Source organism: Lutra lutra, chromosome 6 (genome assembly GCF_902655055.1).
Source record: "Lutra lutra chromosome 6, mLutLut1.2, whole genome shotgun sequence".
In the NCBI taxonomy this organism is placed as follows: domain Eukaryota; kingdom Metazoa; phylum Chordata; class Mammalia; order Carnivora; family Mustelidae; genus Lutra; species Lutra lutra.
In genome coordinates this window covers 2,036,957-2,059,411 of record NC_062283.1, presented here as the reverse complement: position 1 = coordinate 2,059,411, position 22,455 = coordinate 2,036,957, and the positions used below count along the sequence as shown (strand labels likewise).

General features: G+C 47.0%; 1 protein-coding gene and 5 non-coding genes across 6 annotated transcripts; 2 read left to right on the top strand and 4 right to left on the bottom strand.

The window, feature by feature from the left end:
- Positions 1-4,176: 4,176 nt before the first annotated feature.
- On the bottom strand, positions 4,177-4,259 carry TRNAL-UAA (transfer RNA leucine (anticodon UAA)). The gene has a single exon. It is a non-coding gene; the product is annotated as a tRNA-Leu (tRNA).
- Positions 4,260-8,376: 4,117 nt separating this feature from the next.
- Positions 8,377-8,450, top strand: TRNAT-AGU (transfer RNA threonine (anticodon AGU)). The gene has a single exon. It is a non-coding gene; the product is annotated as a tRNA-Thr (tRNA).
- A 1,346-nt stretch (positions 8,451-9,796) lies between these two features.
- Positions 9,797-9,869, bottom strand: TRNAV-CAC (transfer RNA valine (anticodon CAC)). Its single transcript has one exon. It is a non-coding gene; the product is annotated as a tRNA-Val (tRNA).
- Positions 9,870-12,266: 2,397 nt separating this feature from the next.
- LOC125102585 (proline-rich protein HaeIII subfamily 1-like) lies at positions 12,267-22,222 on the bottom strand. The gene is made up of 4 exons (XM_047733915.1): positions 22,058-22,222; positions 19,864-20,074; positions 15,245-16,179; positions 12,267-14,700 (listed from the first exon to the last, which is right to left on the bottom strand). The coding sequence occupies exons 1-3, from the start codon at positions 22,220-22,222 to the stop codon at positions 15,599-15,601; spliced, it is 957 nt and encodes a 318-aa protein (XP_047589871.1). The 3' UTR covers positions 12,267-14,700; positions 15,245-15,598.
- On the top strand, positions 16,271-16,342 carry TRNAM-CAU (transfer RNA methionine (anticodon CAU)). The gene has a single exon. It is a non-coding gene; the product is annotated as a tRNA-Met (tRNA).
- On the bottom strand, positions 18,895-18,966 carry TRNAQ-CUG (transfer RNA glutamine (anticodon CUG)). Its single transcript has one exon. It is a non-coding gene; the product is annotated as a tRNA-Gln (tRNA).
- Positions 22,223-22,455: the final 233 nt, after the last annotated feature.

Here is a 22,455-nt window from a genome sequence, read left to right as displayed (position 1 = left end):
ACCAGGTGCCATGCTACACACAGTGTGTGTGTGTGTGTCCTGTGCATGTGTGTCTGTCTCTGCATGTGCATGTGTGTGTGTGTGTCTGTGCATGTACATGTCTGCGTGCGTGGGGGTGTGTGTGCATGTGTGCGTGTGTAATAAAGTTTTAAGTATTTCATCTTTTCTCTGTTTTTCTGTGTATATCTTCAGTGTAAAGAGCCAGAGGATTGAAATTTTGCCATTTGCAATGGTGTGGATGGAACTAGAGGGTGTTATACTAAGTGAAATAAGTCAGTCAGAGAAAGACAGTTATCATATAATCTCACTCATACGTGGAATTTAAGAAACATAACAGGGTCATGGAGGAAGGGAGGGGAAAATAAAATAAGATGGAATCAGGGAGATAAACCATAAGAGACTCTTAATCATAGGAAACAAACTGAGGGTTTCTGGAGGGGATGGCAGTGGGGGGATGGGGTAACTGGGTGGTGGGCATTAAGGAGGGCACGTGATGTGATTCTGTGATGAGCACTGGATATTATATGAGACTGATGAATCACTGACCTCTGCCTTGGAAACTAATTTAAAAAAATCCAAAGGATTGGTTTTTTTCACTATTTCTGCATTTACTTTTCTCCTCTTTTTAATTATACAAGTATTATAGATGGTTGTTGTCAAAACACATAAAACACATCGATTTCCTGTTGAAAACAAAAGCTACCTGTTGGTCTCTCCCTCTATCCAGAAAGTCTGGTGGGAAGGGAGAAACTTAGTTTTTTTTTCCCTTCAGTGTTGCATTCCCAATATCAAGATGCATGTTTAAAAAAAAGTTTAAGGGATAAATTGGTAGCTATTGTTAATTATATACTAGATGAAAAATTAATATCTGTAAAGGATTTTACAGGGCTTATGCACCATGGGAAGGCACCTTGGGGGCTGTCAGAGAGTTCTGCCTACCTCAAGATATAACAACAGAGGTTGGAGTTGAGTGGAAATTGCCAGTATCACTGACGATTGGAGGAATTTAATAAAATCAAGTGCCTCATACAACAGGTTCAGATCTTCCCAGTGGCAGAGATAGGTGTGGGATCATAGTTTTAGATCAGCTGGCTCTCTGGTGAGGAAAAGTAACATAAGGAAACTTCTATAGGGATGGAACCTGGACATGGGTGCCATGGTCATGACAGTCTGAACAATGTCACTTACTGACCACTGGGAGACTGCTGTATTTTCTCATTAGCAAGTGTCAATTGGGTAAAATCTTTGCCACCTGGAGTCTCACTTCAGAAAAAAATAAGCCCTCCACTTCCACTCATCCTCTCTCTCTCCTTAATCTATGAGAAAGAAAAAAGATGAAAAAATCCACCTTTGGTAGGAATGAGTCTTACCTCTCTGTGGAGATTGAATCTTTCTCAAACCAACTTATTTCTGACTGTGAAGACACAGATGAACTCCTTGGGAGAAACTCCCTTCCTTCTGCGCAGGAAGTCCAGGAAGGCCAGGAGCAAACATGAAGCTCAAGGCTCAGACTGAAATTTGAGACAGCTCATGAAAAGGACCCACTGAGCCGCCCCCAGGATCAGAGAACTTTCAAATGTGGAATCCCCGTGTTTGATCTCAAAATATAGATGCAATTTAACTATCAGGACAAATTTTATCTAATTTTTAAACTGATTTTGGAGTTTCTGTTAAGGACTGCTATAAAAGAAATGTGGGAGTTTCTTCTAAGGGCCAAGGGGACTAACCTATATGGTGGCCAAGAGACTTCTTAATTCACCAGGCACGTAACTGCTGTTCATGACATAAGGATTATTACCTCCATTTAACAAAGAAAGATATCAAGGCTCAGAGAGTCAATGGGAAAGTCAGGATTAGAACATTGGTTGTTGAGTTCCAAACTTCATAGTCTTTCAAATCATCTTGCCCCATACATTTTAGAGAGAACAGAATTTACTAGTCTGGCTTTTCAATGGGGAGAATATGGATATTCAATAATATAGTGTTGGTATGCAGAAGAATGAAACTGGACCACTTTCTAACACCATACACAGAAATAGACTCCGGGTGGATGGAAGACCTAAATGTGAAACAGGAACCCATCAAAGTCCTAGAGGAGACCACAGACAGCAACACCTTTGACCTTGGCTGTAACAACTTGCTAGACATGTCTCCAAAGGCAAGGGAAACAAAGGCAAAAATGAACTACTGGGACATCATCAAGATAAAAGGCTTCTGCACAACAAATGAAACCGTTGACAAAACTAAAAGGTAACCTATGGAATGGGAGAAGACATTTGCAAATGACATATTAGATAAAGGGCTACTATCCAAAATCTGTAAAGAACTTACCAAACCCAACATCCAAAAAACAAACTGTCCAGTTAAGAAATGGGCAGAAGACATGAACAGACATTTCTCCAAAGGAGATATCCAAGTAGCTAACAGACATGAAAAAAAAAAAAAATGCTCAGTATCAGTCCTCACCAGGGACATAAAAATCAAAACCACAATGAGATTACCACCTCACACACAGTCAGAATGGCCAAAATTAACAACTCAGGAAACAGATGTTGGCAAGGATGTGGAGAAAGGGTTACCCTTTTATGCTGTTGGTGGGAATGCAAGCTGGTGCAGCTGCTCTGGAAAACATATGGAGATTGCTCAAAAAGTTAAAAACTATCCTATCACCCAGCAATTGCACAACTAGGTAGTTATCCAAAGGATACAAAGGGGCACACGTACCCCAGTGTTTATAGTAACAATTTCCACAACAGCCAAACTATGGACAGAGCCCAGATGTCCGTTGACAGATGAATGGATAGAGAAGCTGTGGTCCATATAGGCTATGGAATACTACTCAGCCATCACAAAGAATAAAATCTTGCCATTTGCAAAATGCAACTAGAGGGTATAATGCTAAGTGAATAAGTTAGAGAAAGACAGATACCATATGATTTCACTCATATGTGGAATTTAAGAAACAAAATAGATGAACATAAGGGAAGGGAGGGAAAAATAAAATAAGAATCAAGAGTGAGGCAAACCATAAGAAATGCTGAACTCTAGGGGAAAAAAAAACAGTTGCTGGAGGGGAAGAGGGTGGGGGAATGCGGTAACTGGGTGATGGGCATTAAGGAGGACACATGATGTAACAATAATGAGCACTGGGTGTTATATACAACTGATGAATCACTGAACTCTATCTGAAACGAATACAGTATATGTTAATTAAATTGAATTTAAATGAAAAAATGTGTTGGGATCACCAGCAGTTCTCTGGAAATAAGGTGGAGTTGGGTCTGTATCTCACATATTAAAACAGGAAAATTTTGGATAAATCAAAGACCTAAATACAAAAAAGAAATCCTGTACATTCTAGAGGAAAGCACGGCATTCCTCTGTCACTCATTTTGGTCTCCTAGTGGGGGAAAGGCACATCTAAGTCAGACATTGAACCAGAATACCCCTCACTTGGGCCGCAGACCCAAATCACTGCAAAGTTCTAAGGCAAATAACAAACTGGATCATTGGGGACATACCAGAACACATTGGTTTAATTGATTCATATTTAAAGAGCCCCTATAAATCGTTAAGAGAAAGACGTAACAGCCGATAGAAAAACGAGTACACAGAAAAGGAAATGCAGGTGGCTCATGAACTTAAAAAATGCTCAACAACACTAGCCGGAGAAAGGCAAAATCAAGTCCACTGAGGGGCAATTTCAGATTTCAAAGCCCCCCTGTTCTGCTGGCGAGGGTTCTCCTCTGCTCTCTGGGGCGAGCTGGAGGGGCAGCGCCCGCAGAGCTCTGACGACCTCTGGAAACAGTAAGAATCCCGCGGCAGGTGGTTCTCGGTTCCCAGGGGCCGCAGAGAAGAGGGCTTCTTCCCTGTGGCCTCAAGGGCAAAGCCCTCAGGCTTCCACCCCCATGCAACTGCGGGGCCCGGAGTAAAATCTCATTAGAGGGACTGTGGACGTTTGAGAGTTCTCCTTAGGTTGGCAGTTCGATGGGGCCGGGGCAGAAAACAGTTAGCGCAGGTACTACCTCCTCGACCTCCTTACTAGCCTGGAGGCACAGCAGGATAACATTTTCTAAGGTGTTCGCGGGGGGACAGAAAAGCAGAGCGGGATCCGACCCCAGGCTTTGCTGGAGGTCGGCCCTTCCCCGAAAGGGCTGCAAAGACGGAAACCTGCTCTACCGGGAGTGGGGTTCGAACCCACGCGGGCACACGCCCATTGGATCTTAAGTCCAACGCCTTAACCACTCGGCCATCCCGGTGGCTGGGCTCTTGCCCTCGGCAATTACTTTTTTATTGGAACCAGTGTATCCGCGCTGCGCCTTGAAGGAAACTTATTTCTGCTTCTGGAGAATCGCACGAGGACGTTGTGATAGAGATGAAGCACGCTTTCCCCTGAGCTCCCCTCGCGAGATCACCGCCTGTGTTGTAGAGAAATTGCTGCTTTTTGTGTCTTTTGATACGAAAAGAAAAACGCGTGGGGGAGGGGCAGAGAGTGAGGAAGGTGCACCTACTCCCTCTGTCCCCTGCAGACGCGGCCCGGATTTTGCCGGAAGAGACCAGGGCTCCTGCTCTCGTACAACCCCCTGCAGACGCCCCCCAGCGCTGGAGGCTGTAGGGCTGGGCCCCAGGGGACAGAAGCTGAACACGAGCTCGCCCTGGGGAGACGTTTGGAAATCCCTGGTGGACACAGAGGCAGCTGGATTTCCCGACTTTGATTTTAATGACAAGACACTTCCGGCGACACCCAATATGTCCACAAAGGAGCACACTCAGCTCAAGGCGGGCTGCAAAGACAGTAAGACCCCCGTGCCCCCGAACTCTGATATGGGGGGACCCCAAGAATCCGAATTCCATTCAGCACTCTCAACTAACTAACGTCATCTGTCTGCTGACTACCCTCAGTCAAGGGCGCTAAAAGTGGTCCTGGGGAATTTAAGGACATGAAAGCAGCTCCCAGATGGGACATATGGGGTTGCTGAAATGATATTCTGGCGCACAGGCTGCAATATAATAAATTTATATAATAATACAGAACACCTCGTGTGTGACAGGGGCTCTCCAGTCGCTGAGGGAAGGCACCCCGCTATGAGGGGGTTATGTCAGGGGTACAAGACAAGCAGAGGGTCTGAAGATAGCTCTTTCCAGAATGTCAGTTGATGCAGAAGCCCATCCTTCATGCTGAATGTTCAGACCGACTGGGTCCCCATCCAGATCTTTCTCTTTGCCTCATAAATTCCCGGGCAAGGAATGGCCTGCGTAAGTGCTCGGTGGTCCCGCTCTCAGTTCTGTCTCTGGCCAGATCAACGTTCAACTCCTAGAAAGGAGGTGTCGCCTAAAAGAGTCCTGTACCTCCCAAGCCCTGAAGGAAACCCAGATCCCTCAGTTCTGGGGTGAGAACTGGGCTGGGGATGGGGCTGGATGTGCCTGCAGGCTTCCACACGAGACAGATCAGAGATAGACTCCATCAGGTATGGACACACACAGAGCTTTCCGAAATATCCCAGTCCTGCTGTTCTGCACAGGGGCTACACAGCAGAATCAGCGATTCAGTCTAATTCTTAGGTGTGAATGTAAAAAAATAAAGCTACTTGAAGTATATGTGGGAGAATATCATCATGTGCTGTGAGCAGAGAAGAACTTTTATTTTTTATTATTTATTTATTTGAGGAGAACCTTTAAAAACTTCAAGAGCACAAACAACAAAGAAATATGTTCTAGCATTTGCTTCCATTAAAATGAAGAATATGTAAAATAAAGGACATAATAGAAACATAAATAGATAAATGTGATCATGGGAGAGTATATTTAAATTGTCCCCACATAGGTGGGGCGAGATGGAGAGAGAGAAGATATAATAGCAAGAAGCCATGACAAGCAGTGAGATCACAAGGACACGGGCCAAGGATAGGACAAGCAATTTAGGGGAGAGAGATCTAGGAAGACTAACAAATATTGTGCAAAAATCTCCAAAATCATTTATCACCACAGAAATAATAGGTAAAAAGAGATGATACTCTACCACCATTTGGTTGGCAAGAGTAAAAAGCTGAGTAAAACCTGTTATCGTAGGACTGGGAAGGAAAGAACGCCCATAGCCTACTGGAGGGGTTTGACATTGAGGGATGTTGTCCTGGAGAACTTACACAAGCGAAAGATGTCTCCGTGAAGCACCGAGCCATTCTGCTCCTGCTTCTGGATCTTTCCCTGCCCTCCCCACCCCTCAAATCCCGCCCGTGACAGAGCACATGGAAGGACGTCAGCCACAGCACTGGGTGCAGCCTTGTGAAATTGGAGGGAACTTTGATTTTCATTATTGGGCAGTGTACATGCATGCACATTTATGCTGTGGTGATAGTTTGCAACCTCGGAGCAACACGGACAGAACTGAAAATCCTAGCACCGTTGCAGGAGAGCTCTGCATGCAGGCGATACCTCCTTCCACCTGTGAAGCACTGGCCGGGGTCGGAGCTGCCCTGCCCCAGACACAACCAGGATGGTAGACACACATCCGTGAATAACCGTTTTCCGACCCTCGCTGTCACCACAGGACCTTGGTCCATGACAGAAAGGAAAGAGAAGCGATGGGCCTGACAGGTTTTAGCTTGGTGCCTAGTGGCAGTTTTTATGCTCCGGTCCCTCCTCCTTGTGATTTAGGGCACATTGCGGGGGTGGGGGGCTCTGAACAAATGCAGAACCTTAGGTTTGGACCCATCCTAACCAGGTGTGTGGGTCAGCCACAGATGGGACACAGGGCTCCCAGGGAAAATGTTACCTGAACTTGGAAGAAAAAGTCTTCTTAATGGAGCAGCAGAGAATTCATCCACACCGTTGCCTGCACTGTCATGGAACGGACACCTCCACGCCAGCTCGTGTCACTAAAGAGATTTTTGGCCAGAGTGGTTGACGGCTGGCTCAGCCTTTCTCGCTGTTTATGGTAAAATGTGAGATGAGAGCTTTAAGCTAAGGGAAGAACAGTTAAATACCAACGAGCCCAAGCTGACAGGGCTTGAAAGAGAAAGCTGTTTCTTATTCCCCGCCGCTGCAGATGAAAATCAACACTGAAATTAAGAGATGCCTTTCAGGCAAATATTAAGTCCAGAGCCCCGCCAGCAGCCAAAGGTGTGATTGAAAAATCTTTTGTTGGCACAGCCAGGTGAGCTAAGGTGGTCTCTCAGCAGAAAAACAAACCTCTAAGGGTCTTCAGGACATGTCCTACGTGTCCCATTCACAAACCCACAAATCTGGGGGTGCGGCCTGCCAGCAGCTGTATTGGAAGCCAAGGTAGACAGGGGCTCCTGTTCCCAGGTTTGCAAACGCAGTTTTTGTTTAATACGGAGGTTGGAACACTTTTTCTTGAGGGGGCCGGATGGTAAATATTTTAGGCTTGTCTGTCGACATGACTCACATCTGCTATTGCATCAGGAAAGCAGCCACAGATAATATGAGAAAGTAAGTGTGGCTGTGTTCCCAGAAAACTTTATAAAAACAGGTGGCTGGCCAGATGTGGCCTGGGGTCATAGTCTGCCGACTCCAGGTCTAAAGGAATCCACTCCAGCAATGTTCATGACATCGTAGGGGTGTCAGGAGCACGGTGGCTGAACACCGATGGTGGGGACTCAAAGAGCCAGAGGACAGCACGAAACAAGCAAAGTTTGGGACAAAGACTCAGTAAGAGAAATGCCGTATGAACAGGATGGATGAGTGGGACGGAGCAGCCAGGAATCCAGGAGGACAATTCCCAGCCAGCACGACTGAGTCCCAGTCAAGTGGCATCCTGCGCCCACTGGTCTCTGGAACTGCTGGGGCTCGGTGTGTCCCCTGGGTTTGTTCTCTTTGCACGGGAGTGTGGATGGCGTTTAGCCTCTGCCTCCGATGCCAGTCTGTGAGGACGGGGGACTTGTACCTTCAGTCGACAGATGTTCCACTTACGAAGAATCTGGCTTGAGCTTTCCCACCCGAGGAACTTCACCTGAGCCTTCCCCTGATTTGGATGATGCCATCCTGGATTTCACAAAGGAATCCGACTGGGAGGGAGGGAGTGTATTTTCGCATGTGGGAGAGACAGCATCATCGGAGGTGAAAAGTTAGGGGGACATAGGGATCAAATCCAGGGTCTTGTTTTTCCTATCGGTCACCCACAGAGTTGGAATGGCAGGCTCCTTGATAGTCCTAAGGGACCTGACGGGTCTCAGCGTCAAGCAATTTGGGCTTCTCCGTGCAGTTTTTGTTCCACAGAGGGAGTGTTCTTCTTTGGTTCTGACTGGAGTCTAGGTTCACTTTCTTGCTAAATCCTAAAAAGAAATTGTTGAAATAAGAACACAGATTAAAGTGTGAAATTTTTTAAAACAATAAGTGAGATAGAGGGATAGACTGTGAGGCTCTGTGGCTTAGTTGGTTAAAGCGCCTGTCTAGTAAACAGGAGATCCTGGGTTCAAATCCCAGCGGGGCCTTTCCCTTTGTGGTTTTATGCAAACTTGGGGTTATAGCTTATTGAAGCCTCAGACGGCCAGTCTACCTGTCTGAGGCACTTTGTAAAGGAGCTGGAAAATTAGTCCCACAAATTAGCGAAGTCTATGCTATGAACTAGACTTGAGCTCAAGTTTCCTAATTTTAAACTTTTGTAGCTATTCTCCACGTTTCCTAAGAAACGTGCAGTCTCCCTTCACATTTTGTTTTGAATATAATTCAAAGAGAAGGCAAAAAAGAGATAAAGTGTGCATATTGTATAAATTGAGTGCTGTGATAACAATCCCTCCTTCTCCCATGATTCTGCATTCTCTAAGACGTCCTTGAATATTTTGAAAAATAGAGCAACATATTGGAATCTTGAAAGAATAAGAACGGTTAGTGCTGAAACATACGGAAAGGAAACTCATGGGAAAACAAGAAAGCTGTAACAAGAGACGGGAGGCAAGTGAGTCCTGAAGGACTCCGATGAAAAGAAAAGGCTGGAAAAAAGTCGTCAAACCCTAGAATAAAGTGTTACTGCTTTAGTGGATCTTTATCTTTTGATATTCTAGGGTGTCCCTTAAAGTGTTACCATAGTCTACAAACGCACCCCCTCACCCTCAGTGACCTGCACATTTCTTGTCAAGCAGAGGGTGGCCTTCTTCTCAGCTTCCCCCTCCTCCCTGTAAGGAACGCTGAACTTGGATGATTGTTCCTTTTGTGATCTTCTTGGAGAAGAACTTGTTACACTACTTGTGCTCCCAGTGCAAAATGAGAACGTAGGGCTTTTTGTTCATAGGTTCTGAGATTTCCAACCAGCCATCGCAGAGCATTGAATCAAGGGTCTGGCCTGGGACAAATGCCCAGGTTGGGAACCACGAAGCCAGTCGTCTCTGGGAGTGCAATATTTTTTTGCCTAAAGATTTTAAAGGACACCTGAAAGTGGAATGGAATCCCAGGCATGGTCCATGATACTGAGTACTTTCAGAGAGAGCTTGAAGAAGGTACTGACACGGGAATGTTACACTCTACAAACAAAACCTGTGAAAATAATTTTGATTGAGGATTTTTCTTTCCAACAATACATTTCTGGCTCATGTTCTTTTCTCAAATAACTCCTCCTTCCAGGTCCCAGTAAATGTCACCTGGCCTTGGCTCTAGGGCACACACCTTGTCCCTGTTCCTGGGACTCTGTAACTTGGGCTCGATTCCACACAGCGAGGCTGCGCGCTGGGGGCCATGGGTAGGTTTGACTGGGATGCTGGCTCTGGAAGAGTGAAAGGTGTCCAGGAAACGCGCGATCTAATTGTGAAAGGGAAGGAAAAGCTAACCCGTCGCGGGGCGCATGTGTTTCCGCCCGGTTTCGAACCGGGGACCTTTCGCGTGTGAGGCGAACGTGATGACCACTACACTACGGAAACCCCTCCGCGCGCCAGTGCGGCCTGGATGCGCACTCCTTCCGCAGGCACCGGCGCTAGTTCCTACAACCGCGGGGGGCTGTAACCGACTCCACCGCAGCTGCGGCAGCAAACGGGCCCCAAGGGAGCAGCGCGCCCCGGCTAGGAGCTCTCCAGCTCCCAGGTGTGTTAAGGGCTGAAGCTCTGCGCGCCTTCTGCTCAAACCTCGGCCGGCACCAGAATGCTCGCAAACACCCCGGCGCTCACCAAGCTTGCATGTGACTCCTGCATCCCTCGGAGTTCCTTCCCAGCCGCTCGCCCAGCGTAGAAATGCCGGCCGCGCTCTGCAGGGTTTGCCTTCAGACTGTGGAATGGCCTCCGCTCTCCAGTCCTCCTGGGGCCCTAGTTAAGGCCCCCTCTCTCCGCCCGGCTCCTAGGCATGGCTCTCATCTCTTCCTTGCCTAGCCGGAGATTCAAAACTGCAATTCCTTTCCCCAAATCCCACAAACAGAAACCACTTTCTTTTCTAACATAGGTATTTATTATGTTTTAATTGAGTTTTGTTTTGAAGAGCTTCTTCCGATTCACAGCAGAACGGAGCACAAAGTACAGACATTTGCTGGGAGTTCTTATCATGAAAGGCAGTTGGATTTTGTTGAATGCTTTTTCTACATCTTTTGGTCTGGTCATGTACTTTTTCTCGCTTAGCCTGTTGGTTTGATTTTCGGTGTCGAACCAGCCTTGCACACCTGGAATCAATTCCACTGGGCCATGGGATACTCTTTTTATAAGCTTCTGGATGAGATTTGCTCTTATGTTGCTGAGGATTTTTACATCTGTGTTCGTAAGAGATGATGGTCTGTAGTCATCTTTTCCTGAAATGTCTTTGTTTGATATTGGCATTAGGGTAACGCTGGCCCCATAGAGTAAGTTTTGAAGCATTCCCTCTGCTTCTGCCTTTTGAAAGAGATCCTAGAGAATTGGTATAATTTCTTCCTTAAATGTTTGGCAGAATTCACCGTGAACTTATCTGCACCTGAAATTTCTGTTTTGGAATGTTATTAATTTTTTATTCAATTATTTAAATACATATAGGCCTGTTCAGATTATTTCTTCTTGTGTGAGTTTTGGCAAATTTTGTCTTCACAATGTCAGCTGGTCCATTTCATCTAGGTTATCCATAATGTGGGCATAAAGGTTGTTCATAACAGTCATTTATTATCCTTTTAATATGCATGGGATCTGTAGTGCTGTCCCCTCTTCCAATTCTGATATCACTAATTTGTGTCCTCTCCTTTTTTTTCCCCTTAGTTAGCCTGGTGAGAGGTTGATTGATTTTACTGATCTTTTCAAAGAACCGACTTTTGGTTTCAATGATTTCCTGTTTCTAATTTCTGCTCTGATTTTTCTTTTCTTTTCTGCTTACTTTGGATATCTAGGTCTTCTTTTTCTACTTTCCTAGGATGGAAGCTTAGATTTAATTCAAAATATTTTTAAATTTCTCCTGAGAATTTTTCTTTGATCCATGTGTTACTTACAAGTGTGTTTTTTCAGTCTCCAGGCATTTGGGGATTTTCCAGCTCTCTCTCTGGTATTGATAGCTACTAGAATTCCATTGCGGTCTGAGAGCAGACATTGTATGATCTCAATTCTTTAAAGTGTGTTAAGGTGTGTCATGGCCCAGCATGTGGTCTATCTTGGTGAATGTTCCACGTGAGTTTAAGAATGTGTGTTCTGCTGTTGTTGGATAAGCTATCCCGAGATGTCGATTTTGTCAAGGGAGAATCAAACCCCTTATCATTTTATAATGCTCTTTTCTATCCCTGATAATTTTCCTTGGTCTGAAATTAATATATTTTTAATTAACATATAATTATTATTAGCCCCCAGGGGTACAGGTCAGTGAATCACCAGGTTTACACACTTCACAGCACTCACCATAGCACATACCTTCCCCAATGTCCATAACTCAACCACCCTCTCCCTACTCCCCAACCCCCCGGCCACCCTCAGTTTTGTGAGATTAAGAGTCTCTTTTTGTTTGTCTCCCTCCCAATCCCATCTTGTTTCATTTATTCTTTTCCTACCCCCCAACCCCCCACTTTGCCTCTCAACTTTCTCATATCAGGGAGATCATATGGTAGTTGTCTTTCTCCGATTGACTTATTTCGCTAAACCTAATACCCTCTAGTTCCATCCATGTCGTCATAAATGGCAAGATTTCATTTCTTTTGATGGCTGCATAGTATTCCACTGTTTATATATACCACTCTTCTTTATCCATTCATCTGTTGATGGACATCTAGGTTCTTTCCATGAAATTAATATTGTTGCTCCTGCTTTCTTTTTACTGATGTTAGCATGGTGTACCTTTCTCCATTCTTTGACCTGGAGTCTATATATGTCTTTATGTTTAAAGTGGGCTTCTTGTAGACAACATATACTTTAGTCTTGTTTCTTGATCCACTCTGACAATCTCTGTCTTTTAAGTGGTGCATTTAGACCATTGATATTTAAACTGATTTCTGGTAGAGCTGGATTAATATTTCCCATAGTTGTTACAGTTTTCTATTTGTTTGCTTTGTTTTTGGTTCCTCTTTTTGTCGTCTACTCTTTTTCTGTCTTTTGTGGCTTTAGCGGAGCATTTTACATTGTTTCACTTTCTCTGCTTTTTAGCATATCAGTTGCACTTCTTTTTTTTTTTTTTACACTTTTTTTAGTGGTGGCCCTAGAGTTCGCAATATATATTTAGAACTAACCCAAGCCCACTTTTGAATAACACTGCACCACTTTGCAGGTAGAGTGAGTACCTTATAATAGCGAAATGATTATTATTTGAGCCACCTGTTATCAGTCAGATCAATTTAGAATAAGAATTATAAAAGTTTCTATTTTACCTTCATTTATTCCTTCTCCGATGTTCTTTCTCACATAGATCCAAGTTCCTAATCTATATCATTTCTTTCTTCTAAAGAATTTCTTTTAACATATGGTGGAAGACAGGTCCACTGACAACATATTCTCTCAATATTTTGGCTGGGAAAATCTTCCTTTCTTCTTCACTTTTTAGGGATAATTTCACAGGGTGCAGAAGTCTGGATTGGTGGGTTTCTCTCTCAACACTAAACACTTCACTTCCCTTGCTTGCCTGGTTTCTGAAAAGTTTTACCTTTGATCCTCTGTAGGTAATTGTTTTCCCTCTAGCAGCTCTCAGCAATTCTTTTTTCTTTATGTTCCTTATTCTGTAGTTTGAAAATGATGCGTCTGCATGTAATTTTTTGACATTTTTCCTGGTTGGTGCTCTGTGGGCTTCCTGGGTCTGTAATTTAGTGTCTGACATTCATCTGGGAAATTTCTCAGTCATTGTTGTTTCAAATATTTTTTTCTGTTTAAATATCATTTCTGTACCATTATGCCTATGTAATGTCTTTTGTATATCACTGTTCTTGGATATTCTGTTCTCTTTTCTTTGGTCTTTCCCCTTTTGCTTCTCAGTTTCAGGCATTTCTATTGAGATGTTCTCGCGCTCAGAGGTTCTTTGCTCGGCCATGTCCGATCTGCCAATAAGCCCATCTGAGATGCTTCTCATTTCTGTAACAGTGCTTTTGACCTCCAGCATTCTTTTTGGCCCTTTTGTAGCATTTCCCTCTCTCTGCTTCTATTGCCCCCCTGTTCTTGCCTGCTGTCTACTTTATCCATGAGCACTCCTAGCATAGTTATCATAGTTGTTTTAAGCTCTGGGTCTCATAATTGCAACATCTCTGCCTTATCTGAGTATGGTCTGATGCTTACCCTGTCTCTTCAGACTGCGTTTTCACTTTCTCTGGCTCATGTTTGATTTCTATCCTGTGTGAAGGACCTCTTGATTGTCCTGTGGAACTCCCAAGGGGTCCTCAGACCCAGCCTGCCTGCATCGTTACTGGGAGGCCCAAAGTCTGCTTCTGGTGAAGGGGTCTTATAATGCGCTGTTCTCATAGGCACAGTCTAGTTACTTAGCTGGTCTTGACCATCAGCAGCCCCCACCCCCATGCCCTTCCTCCTGAAAACTTACTGAATCCAGAAATCATAAATTAAATATTTATTACTAAACAACATAGATGGGCAGAATCATAGTGCTCAGAAACCACTGAGGGTCTCATTGTAACTCATCCATTTAATTAATGCACTCCATAGTTTTGCCAAGGGTCATTAATTTGGAGGTAAGAATGGCTGAGACTCACCCAAGCAATGCACATAAAACAGAACTGGACGACTTCTTGTTTCCCATCCTGCACATCAACTGTTTAGAAGTTGTCGCTCCTGTCCTCGGAATGAGAAAAAAGCTAAACAAACTGAAAATTAACAACTTTTCTTAGCTCCGTCAAAGAACTGAGGTCAACAGGGCCAACCGCATTGGGAGGCATCCCAGCTCGCTGTCGTGGAAACCAACCCTGGAACCAGTATGAGGGAGGAACAGGTCAACCAGGAGTTGCTGGAGGCTCCCTGTGGACAAGCATGAAGTCAAAACCCGGAGGCAGCCAGTCCTACGGAAGCCCCCACACTTGTGTGACTTTTACCCTTGGGAGTCCTACCAGGTTCTCCCAGTGAAGACTGGAGAACAAAATCCCTTCCCACACTCTCCCCCCCACCCCTCCCAGGAGGGCAATAATGACCATTTAAATATAATCTCAAAGCCTTCGTTCTCCCTAACAAGGCCTGTGCGTGGGGGATACTGTCCACCAGAGCCTAACAGACCTGAGGGGTGAGTACTCCCAGCCCCTTCTGTGCCCACCCATGGGGAGAAGTGGGAGGCCTGTTGACCTCAGCTCCTTTCACCAGCACTCGTGTTTGGCTTTCAAAAAAGTGACAAGTCATGCTGAAAGACAAAAACACAAGTTTTAGAGACAGAAAACACCCGAGAATTAGATTCTTAGGGGAAATTTTTGGAGTCATCAGACCAGGAAATGATTAATGTACCAAGAGCTTTCAGGGAAGGGAACGTTTTTCTTTCCCCTCTTAGGGTCCCTGGCTGGGTGTAGAAATGAGACTCAGAGGCAGATTAATGGGAGGAAGACACACACATTTATGTAAGTTTTACAGGGTGGGGACCTTCCTGAGGAAGGCAGATTCGAAGATGGGGCTAAAGTGGAGGGCTTTTATGGTGGTTTGATGAAGGAGGCGGGAAGGCCTTGCCTGGAGGGGAGCCGGGATAAGAATGCTGGCGGCCTTCTCCTCAGAAACCATCCAAGCACCAAGAGTGGAGTCAAATATTGAAAGCATTGAGAGAAACAGCTACCAGTGTGGAATCTGTTACAATGACACTATCCTTCAAGGTGCAGGAGAAAAAGACTTTCTCAGAGGAACAAGAGTAGAAGGAGTACATTGTCATAGACAAGCCTTGAAAGATTGAATAGAAGTACCTCGCAGAGGAGGCAGATGACAAAATCCTGCAGGAACAATGGAAGAACACCGCAAAAGGAATCCAGGAAGGAGATTGTGTCCAGGTACCTGGTGGGCAGCCTCCTTGGTCTCCCGAGGCCTCCAGGTCACAAGAGAGGGGCAGGGGCCTTGTGGGCCTCAGGGAGCAGGGCTGGGTTACAAGATAAGCTGCTGAGGCTCATCCCTAGACGGCAAATGCCAGGCCCACATCTGGTGGTCCTGGGTCACCTCCGGGGCCCGGGGTGTGTGTGCAGGATCTGTGTTGCTGGGGATCCCTCTTGTGCACGCGAATCCCTCAGCTTTCTCCTGTTCCTGCACACGTTCCTCTCTTGTCCTTAGGGGACGGTGGTACCGGATTTCCTTCCAGCCCACATGGGGGAGGGGCTCCTTTCCCTCGGGTCTCTCCCAGGCACCCAGGAGGTATATGTGTTAATAAACTTGTGTTTTTCTTTTGCTGCTCTCTTGTGACCGAGTTCCCAGCCAAGGGCTTCCAAGGGTAGAGAGAAAATGATTTTCCCTCCCCTTCCTAAGTAACGGACACCCTGGGTGCCCTGGGGCTCCGTCCACACGTCCTCCGTGAAGGCGGAGAGACCCTTGCAAAGGCAGGTGCAGAAGCTGGTGACGGAGCAGAGGAAGGCTGCGCGGGGTCCGCGGGTGCCGGGTGCCGGGTGCCGGAGGGCACTGGCCGTGGGCACTGGCCATAGGCACGGCCTTGGCTCCAAGCCCAAGGCAGAGGCAGAAACCGCAGGAGCGGCGCGGTCCGCTGCCCAGACGCTTCTATCCCAGCCGCTCCGGGGGTCGGGAAGCCGGGCTTCTTCGCGCCTCCTAGCCCGCAGGGGTGCGGGGACCGGGCCCAGTGCGGCTCCCCGAGGTCCCCGCCGGCTTCCTGGAGGAGGTGGTCCTGCGGAGGCCAAGGCTGGAGAGGGAAGTGAAGGAGGTGTGAATCAAACTGGCAAGGGGCTGATCCTTCCTATGATAAATAATAAAAGTAAATCCATTCTCAACAAAGCAGAGTGGCGCAGCGGAAGCGTGCTGGGCCCATAACCCAGAGGTCGATGGATCGAAACCATCCTCTGCTAAGTGCTTTTTGATTTCCATGTGTCTGGAGGGGGAGATGGCCTCAGAAAGGAAGTGCAGGCCATTTAATAAAATCCAACACTGACATTGTATCTGATTTCTAGGAATGTGTGGTATTTTCCACCTTTCTCCCCAAATGATTGCATAGTTCCTTTTTTGCTCATTTCAAAGTGGAGGCAAATCTTATCCCTAGAAGAGAGAAAGGGAAGGTGACAAACTCCATGTTTGTTCCAACAGGTTAATCCACCTTCCAGTGAACAGACTCTACCTCGAGGCGGTATAGGACTTCCCTTGCACATTTTCTTACACTTAAAGGAAAAACATTACTTTTGTCTGAGATCATTGGTTACTGTAAAGCTATATTGCCTTTTTTTACTTGGGTGGGAGTTTTCTGTTTCTTTCACTCTTTTGTCTATTTCTATGCATGATTTTATTACATTCATTTCAAGTTGATGGTAATGGGCTGAAAATTCTTCTCTAAAGCAATATATGTACACTAACTGGGAAGATGTCTTTTATAACCTCTCCTTGTCCATATCCACAGAAACTGGATTCTTGGGAATGTTATGAGAAAAACAAGAAGTTAAATGGAAGAAAAATTGGAATACATTAAAATGAAACATTTTGTGCATCAAATTCCATGGATGAAGAAGGAATAAAAATAGTCTTTCTGAGATATTTGCAGAAGAAATTGAGAGAAAATGACTACTCAAAATACTTTTAATGAGTGCCTAGAGTGTGGGAGGAAAATAGAAACGCTTCTAAACAATGGGAATTCACAGAGCAAGATATCAAAAGCAAAAATATTGACAAAAAGGTGTATGCGATAGACCTGTCTTGTTCCCTCGAGTTTAGTGATGAAGATGTTCCTGTTTGGCAAGACCAACCATCTTCAATTTATTTTGCTTGTTTACCCCCTAAAAGCATTTTAACTAACTTCAAGTGTCCAGACATAGGAGATTGGTTGAATAAACAGCGGCATACAGACTCAAAGGAAAAGCCCCATGCAGCTACAAAAAAAGAAACAGACTGATTTCCAAGTGATATTGTTAAGTGGGGGAACCAGAGCAGATTAACATTACACTATGCTACCATTTTTTAAGAAAAAAGGGGAGTTAGGGTAACCTACACATACAGTATCATTCATAGATAACCAGTGAAGCTGGTTATTTTATGAGCTTAGCCTTTTTTTTTTTTTTTTTAAAGGAAGCTGGTTATTTTAGAGGGTTGTAATAGTTGTGGGGGGACCTGAGTATAAAGGAATATGGGAAGAACATTTCTCTGATTATACTTTTTGACAAACTTTTACCTTTTGAAAGCAGGTGAAAAATCTGCCTGAAAATTCGAAATGAGCCAGTCTGCCAGAGACAATGGAAGGGGCTCCTCTGGCCCATCACTTGATTGTTTTAACTAAGAACAGTGTCTTTAAGCAATTTTAATTCCTTGGAGTCTTTATGAATTGCCACAGTATTTTTGTGTTCTCACACATTGCTTTCCAGTGGTCTTCTAAAAGTTTTCCTCATAAATTTAAATTACTCCAAAGAATGTAACTGCTAGCATATGGTAAAATTTGGACATGAAGAAAGAGTCCTGTTAGCGATTGGATTTTGTCCATTGGAAACTTAAAGCTCTAACGATTTGATATGCATTAGCATTCTCTAAAAATATATTTGGTGAAAAAAGTAGGACAGAGAAAGGCAAATACCATATGACTTCATTTGTATGTGGAATCTAGCAGAAAAACAAACAAAAGAGCTCATACAGAGAACCAGTTGGTGGCTGTGGAGGCAGAAGATGGCAAAAGGCAAGAACCAGGGTTCAAAGGTACAAAGTTCCCATTACAAGAGAAATAAGTCTTGGGGAGGTAATGTACATCATGATGACTGTCATAAATAATACTGATTTGCATATTTGAAAGTTGATAAGGGAGGAGATCTGAAACGTTCTCATCACAAGTTAAAAAAATGTAACTATGTATGATATTTGATGTTAACTAGATTTATTGTGGTGATCATTTTACAATATATATAAATATCAAAACATTATGTTGTACACCTGAAACTAATGTTATGTATTAATTATACCTCAATTTTAAAAATATGGCATGCTTTTATTTAACAGTTGAAAAACGTTTGTGAATTCTTCTTTCTCTTTTAAAAGTATTTCTATTCTGTAACTGTCACAGAATTATGTCCCCAAATGTTGCATTTTTATGCTTAAAGGCTGTGATTAATAACCCTATCATACTAGTCTAAATCAGAAAAACATAAAAATTGAGATGATTTTTAGTTATTTCAAGTGTTTTTAATTCTATTTTAAGTGTTTTTCTTCTGGTTTGAGTTGTCTTTAATAGCATGCAATCAATAAAAAGTGATTGTATAATTTTTCATAAATATTCAGTATATGAAAAAGAAAATTGTATTGGAACTTAATAAAAGGGTTGGGATTCCCATTTAAGTCAGGGGTCTGTGGATGCCAATTGCTAGGGGCTGGAATGGAAAGGATTTGGTAAAGTTAGGGGAATGATCAGGACATAGACAAAACTCTCAGACCCAGGTCCCACCGAGATTTGAACTCGGATCGCTGGATTCAGAGTCCAGAGTGCTGACCATTACACCATGGGGCCCACCTAACACGTGTTCCCTCTGATTCGCAAATGACAGAGTTTTTCCTCCCAAGCCCCCGCCCTTGCCGGCTGAAAGGTGCTCAGAAGCACGCCGCGTTTTCCTGCTCTGGGACGGTGTGGACCGACACCTGTCGCGCACCTTCTGCACTAGAGTGTCACGCAGAGCCCCGACTCCACACGTCAGGCGTCCCCCCCGCCAGCCCCGAATTCCCTCCCTCGCGGTGTGGGAACTGGTTCTCGACGCAGAACAGGAGAGGCCGTGACGGAGACCGACCGTCCCCGAGGTGCGGGCCCCGCGACGGGTGTTTCGTCGTGTTCCGCACCTCAGGTTCACGGCCGCCCGGAGGTGGGACTATTGTCGCTCCTTTACTGGGGACACACCTGGGGCAGAGCCCTGGGGTCCTCACGCTGCTTCCTCAGACTCTGCTCCTTCCGCCAACCACCTTCCTAACTGCGGAGGTGGCGGAGCCCGCGCACCGCCTGCGGGACGGTCTCAGCAAAGCCCCCGGCGGGGGTCTGTACGCGCAAGGACTGGGGCGGGAAGAGGGTCGCGGGGGCACCTGGGGGGGGATACCCGTGTGTGGCGGGGGGCACTGGGGGTCGGGGGGAGGAGGATCCCCGCGGCCCTGGCGCACCTCGGGTCGCGGGGAGGGCCCCTCGGGAGCGCTCCCGCAGCAGCCCCGAGCCTCGCGTCCTCCGCCGGGACGGAAAACGCGCGCAGGGGAGGCCCCGAACTCATGTCAAGGCCCGGCGCCAGCTGCCGCGCGCGTCGCCCGCACTCGCCTGGGCGCCCCCCGTCAAACCCGCGCGGCCCGCGGGAATGCGCGTGTGTGTGCGGAGGGGGCACGTCTCGCAGAACGCGGGGTGTCGTCCGACCCCGGCGCCCGAGGGAGCTACCTGGGTTTCCCGCCACATCACTCGGCGTGCGAGCGAGCGAGGGCCGCGGCCACTTCCTCAGCGCGCGGGGCTGCACGTGCCCTTCCAGGAGCCTGTGGAAGCGGGACCGCGGGAGGCCTGGGGTAATGCAGTTTCCGGCCTGCGCGGGGCGGGGCTTCTGCCCCCTGGTCTCTGGGCTCCGCGGAGCCGCGCTTCGAGGGCGGCGCGCCCCCTGGCGGACGTGGAGCGTAAAGCGCACCCAAGCGAAGCGAAACGAAACAGCCTGCAACACCGCAGGCGCGGGCAGCCCACCCCCACGACGCGGACTTCCCCTGCAAACACCAGGCCTCGCCCGAGAGCCCCTTGCAGCGGGAGTTCTGCAGGATGGCAATTACGGCACAGTTGGGTCTGTTCTGGAAAGCCGGGCTGGGAATCTTCCTCAAGCTACGACAGGTGGAGGATGGTCAAGGTCGGTTGGTTGTTTGCAGAGAGGTGGTAGGAGATCCTCAGGAAGGAGGGTGACAACCCTCCACAAGTGAGTCCAAACTGTCAAAGCCTGGCAGAGATAAGGAAAAGGTCCTCACAAAGGAAATACTCTTAAACGTGCGCTGAGAAATCCGCAGATTTCTCTTTCCTTCGCAAAACTAGTCAGCAATGAATACAGTAGTTTGATCACATCTTGTAACGCCAAAGGGAAGAACAGTTCCGACGGCCTTAACCCTGTGGGGTTCCAAAGGCGGCCCCGACTTGAGCAGCGCCGCTCTCCCTTTAGTTAACAGGGTTTCCGTGCTGCTCGTTGCCTCCTCCCGTGGGCCTCCTTCCCTCCCTCAGCTGACTGGGATGGGAGCCAAGGTGGGGCACGAGTAAGAGCCGAGGAAGGGCCCAGTTCAGAAGCCAGTGTCTCCTTCCTGAGGAAGGAAATAGGGCACCTTCAGCCCCAAACCCTGCTTCCTGGGCAGCACTCAAAAATCTTCAACTTACTCACAAACGTGCAATTAGTGCTTTCCAGAAGCTGGGCCCCCGACAGGCTGGGCTCCTTACAGCCAACAGGAAATCAAAACTAGGCCCATGCAGACCTCAGGATGACTGGGCAGGAATGCAGTGAAAGGAGCCTTTCTTCCTGGAGGTGAATTTTCACCCAAAACATGCAAATTACAGTGGTACAATCCCCCCAACACTCCCCCCCCCCCCCCCCCCCGCCTTTAGCTACGAGTGGTCTCATTAAGAGAAGCCATGGTTGGGGCCTTGGACTGCTGGGTTTGGGTCAGGTCATGATCTCCCTGTCAGGGGACTGAGCCCCTGGTCTGGGCCCCCCAATCAGCAGGGAGTCTGCTTCCCCTTTGCTCTTCCACTCCACACTCTCCCCCACCCTGCCTGTCCACTCCTTCTCAAATAAATACATAAATAAAAAAATAAATAAAATTTTAAAAAATGACTTTTTAAAAAAGTCATGGTTGGTGTTAATCTCCAAGGAGACTGGTGCTCCAGTCTTGGGCCAAGCTCATTCTTAGTGTGGGCAGAGACTAGGGGTCATCAAAGGAAAAGGAGTCAGAGGAAATCTGGGAAGAAGCAGCGCAGAGCATCTGAGAACCCACCAGGGACAAGAGCTCTTCTGGATTCTGAGATGATCGAACCAGAACAGATGAAAGGCTCTGGACTCAGCACGTCTTTGGGAGCTCCTGTGTCAGCGGGGGTCTGCGGGACTGAGAGCTGAACGGGGAACAGGCCCCAGGACTGAGGCCTCTCGCTGGAGAACGCGAGGCCTTGAACATGGGGGAGGGCCTATTAAACAAGCAATTAGGACAAGTATGAAAAGGGGGGTTTTGGGGTCCTGAGGAGACACAGAGGAAGCACTTAAGCCCAGATAAAGGGAGCCAAGGATGGCCTCAGGGAGAAGGGCTGAGTTAATAATGGTCTAAATTAATAAATTAATAAAGGTCTAAGTTAATAGAACCGACCTCATAACAAGAGGCCAGAGAGGAGGGCAAAACCGCTTAGCAGATAAAAAATGAGAAGGGGAGGGGAATGGGAAAATAGAAACCAGTTCACCCTGGCGGGTGACTAGAAGCTATGGGGGCGGGGGTAGGTGCGTGGAAGAAACAGTGACAGCGAGGCTGGAGGTGTGGGCAGGTAAAGGCGGCGGTCACCGAAGGGAGCAAGCCGCCCCTCGAGAGCTGAAAGGCTTGTCCTGGGTGAGAATCCTCTACGGGGCCACCAGCGGCGGCCGCCCGCACGAGCGAGGGCACAGTCTCCCAGCGCGACCCCCCTCGAGCGCAGCGGTAGCACGAAAAGGCGAGGGCAGCTGCGGCAGGACTGGGTGGCCTGAGGGCAAGGCCGCAGGCGGCGAGTGCACCTGCTCGGCGGTGGGCTTGAACGCCATCCTCTGAGCGCCGCTCAGAGAGAGGCCAGGCCGCCGGGATTGCGTTCCCAGGCCAGGTCCCCAGCTCTTCCCAGGTTACACGTCCCAAACACTCCCCCTACTCCACCCCCCATTCACCACCCCCCCACTCCCCTCGACACCACCCCCCCGTCCCCGCACAGTTTCCAGGATTGGCGGCTGCTTCTTCCTGCGCGGCTCTCTGCCCCTGGTCTGCGGGCGCAGACTTCCGATTA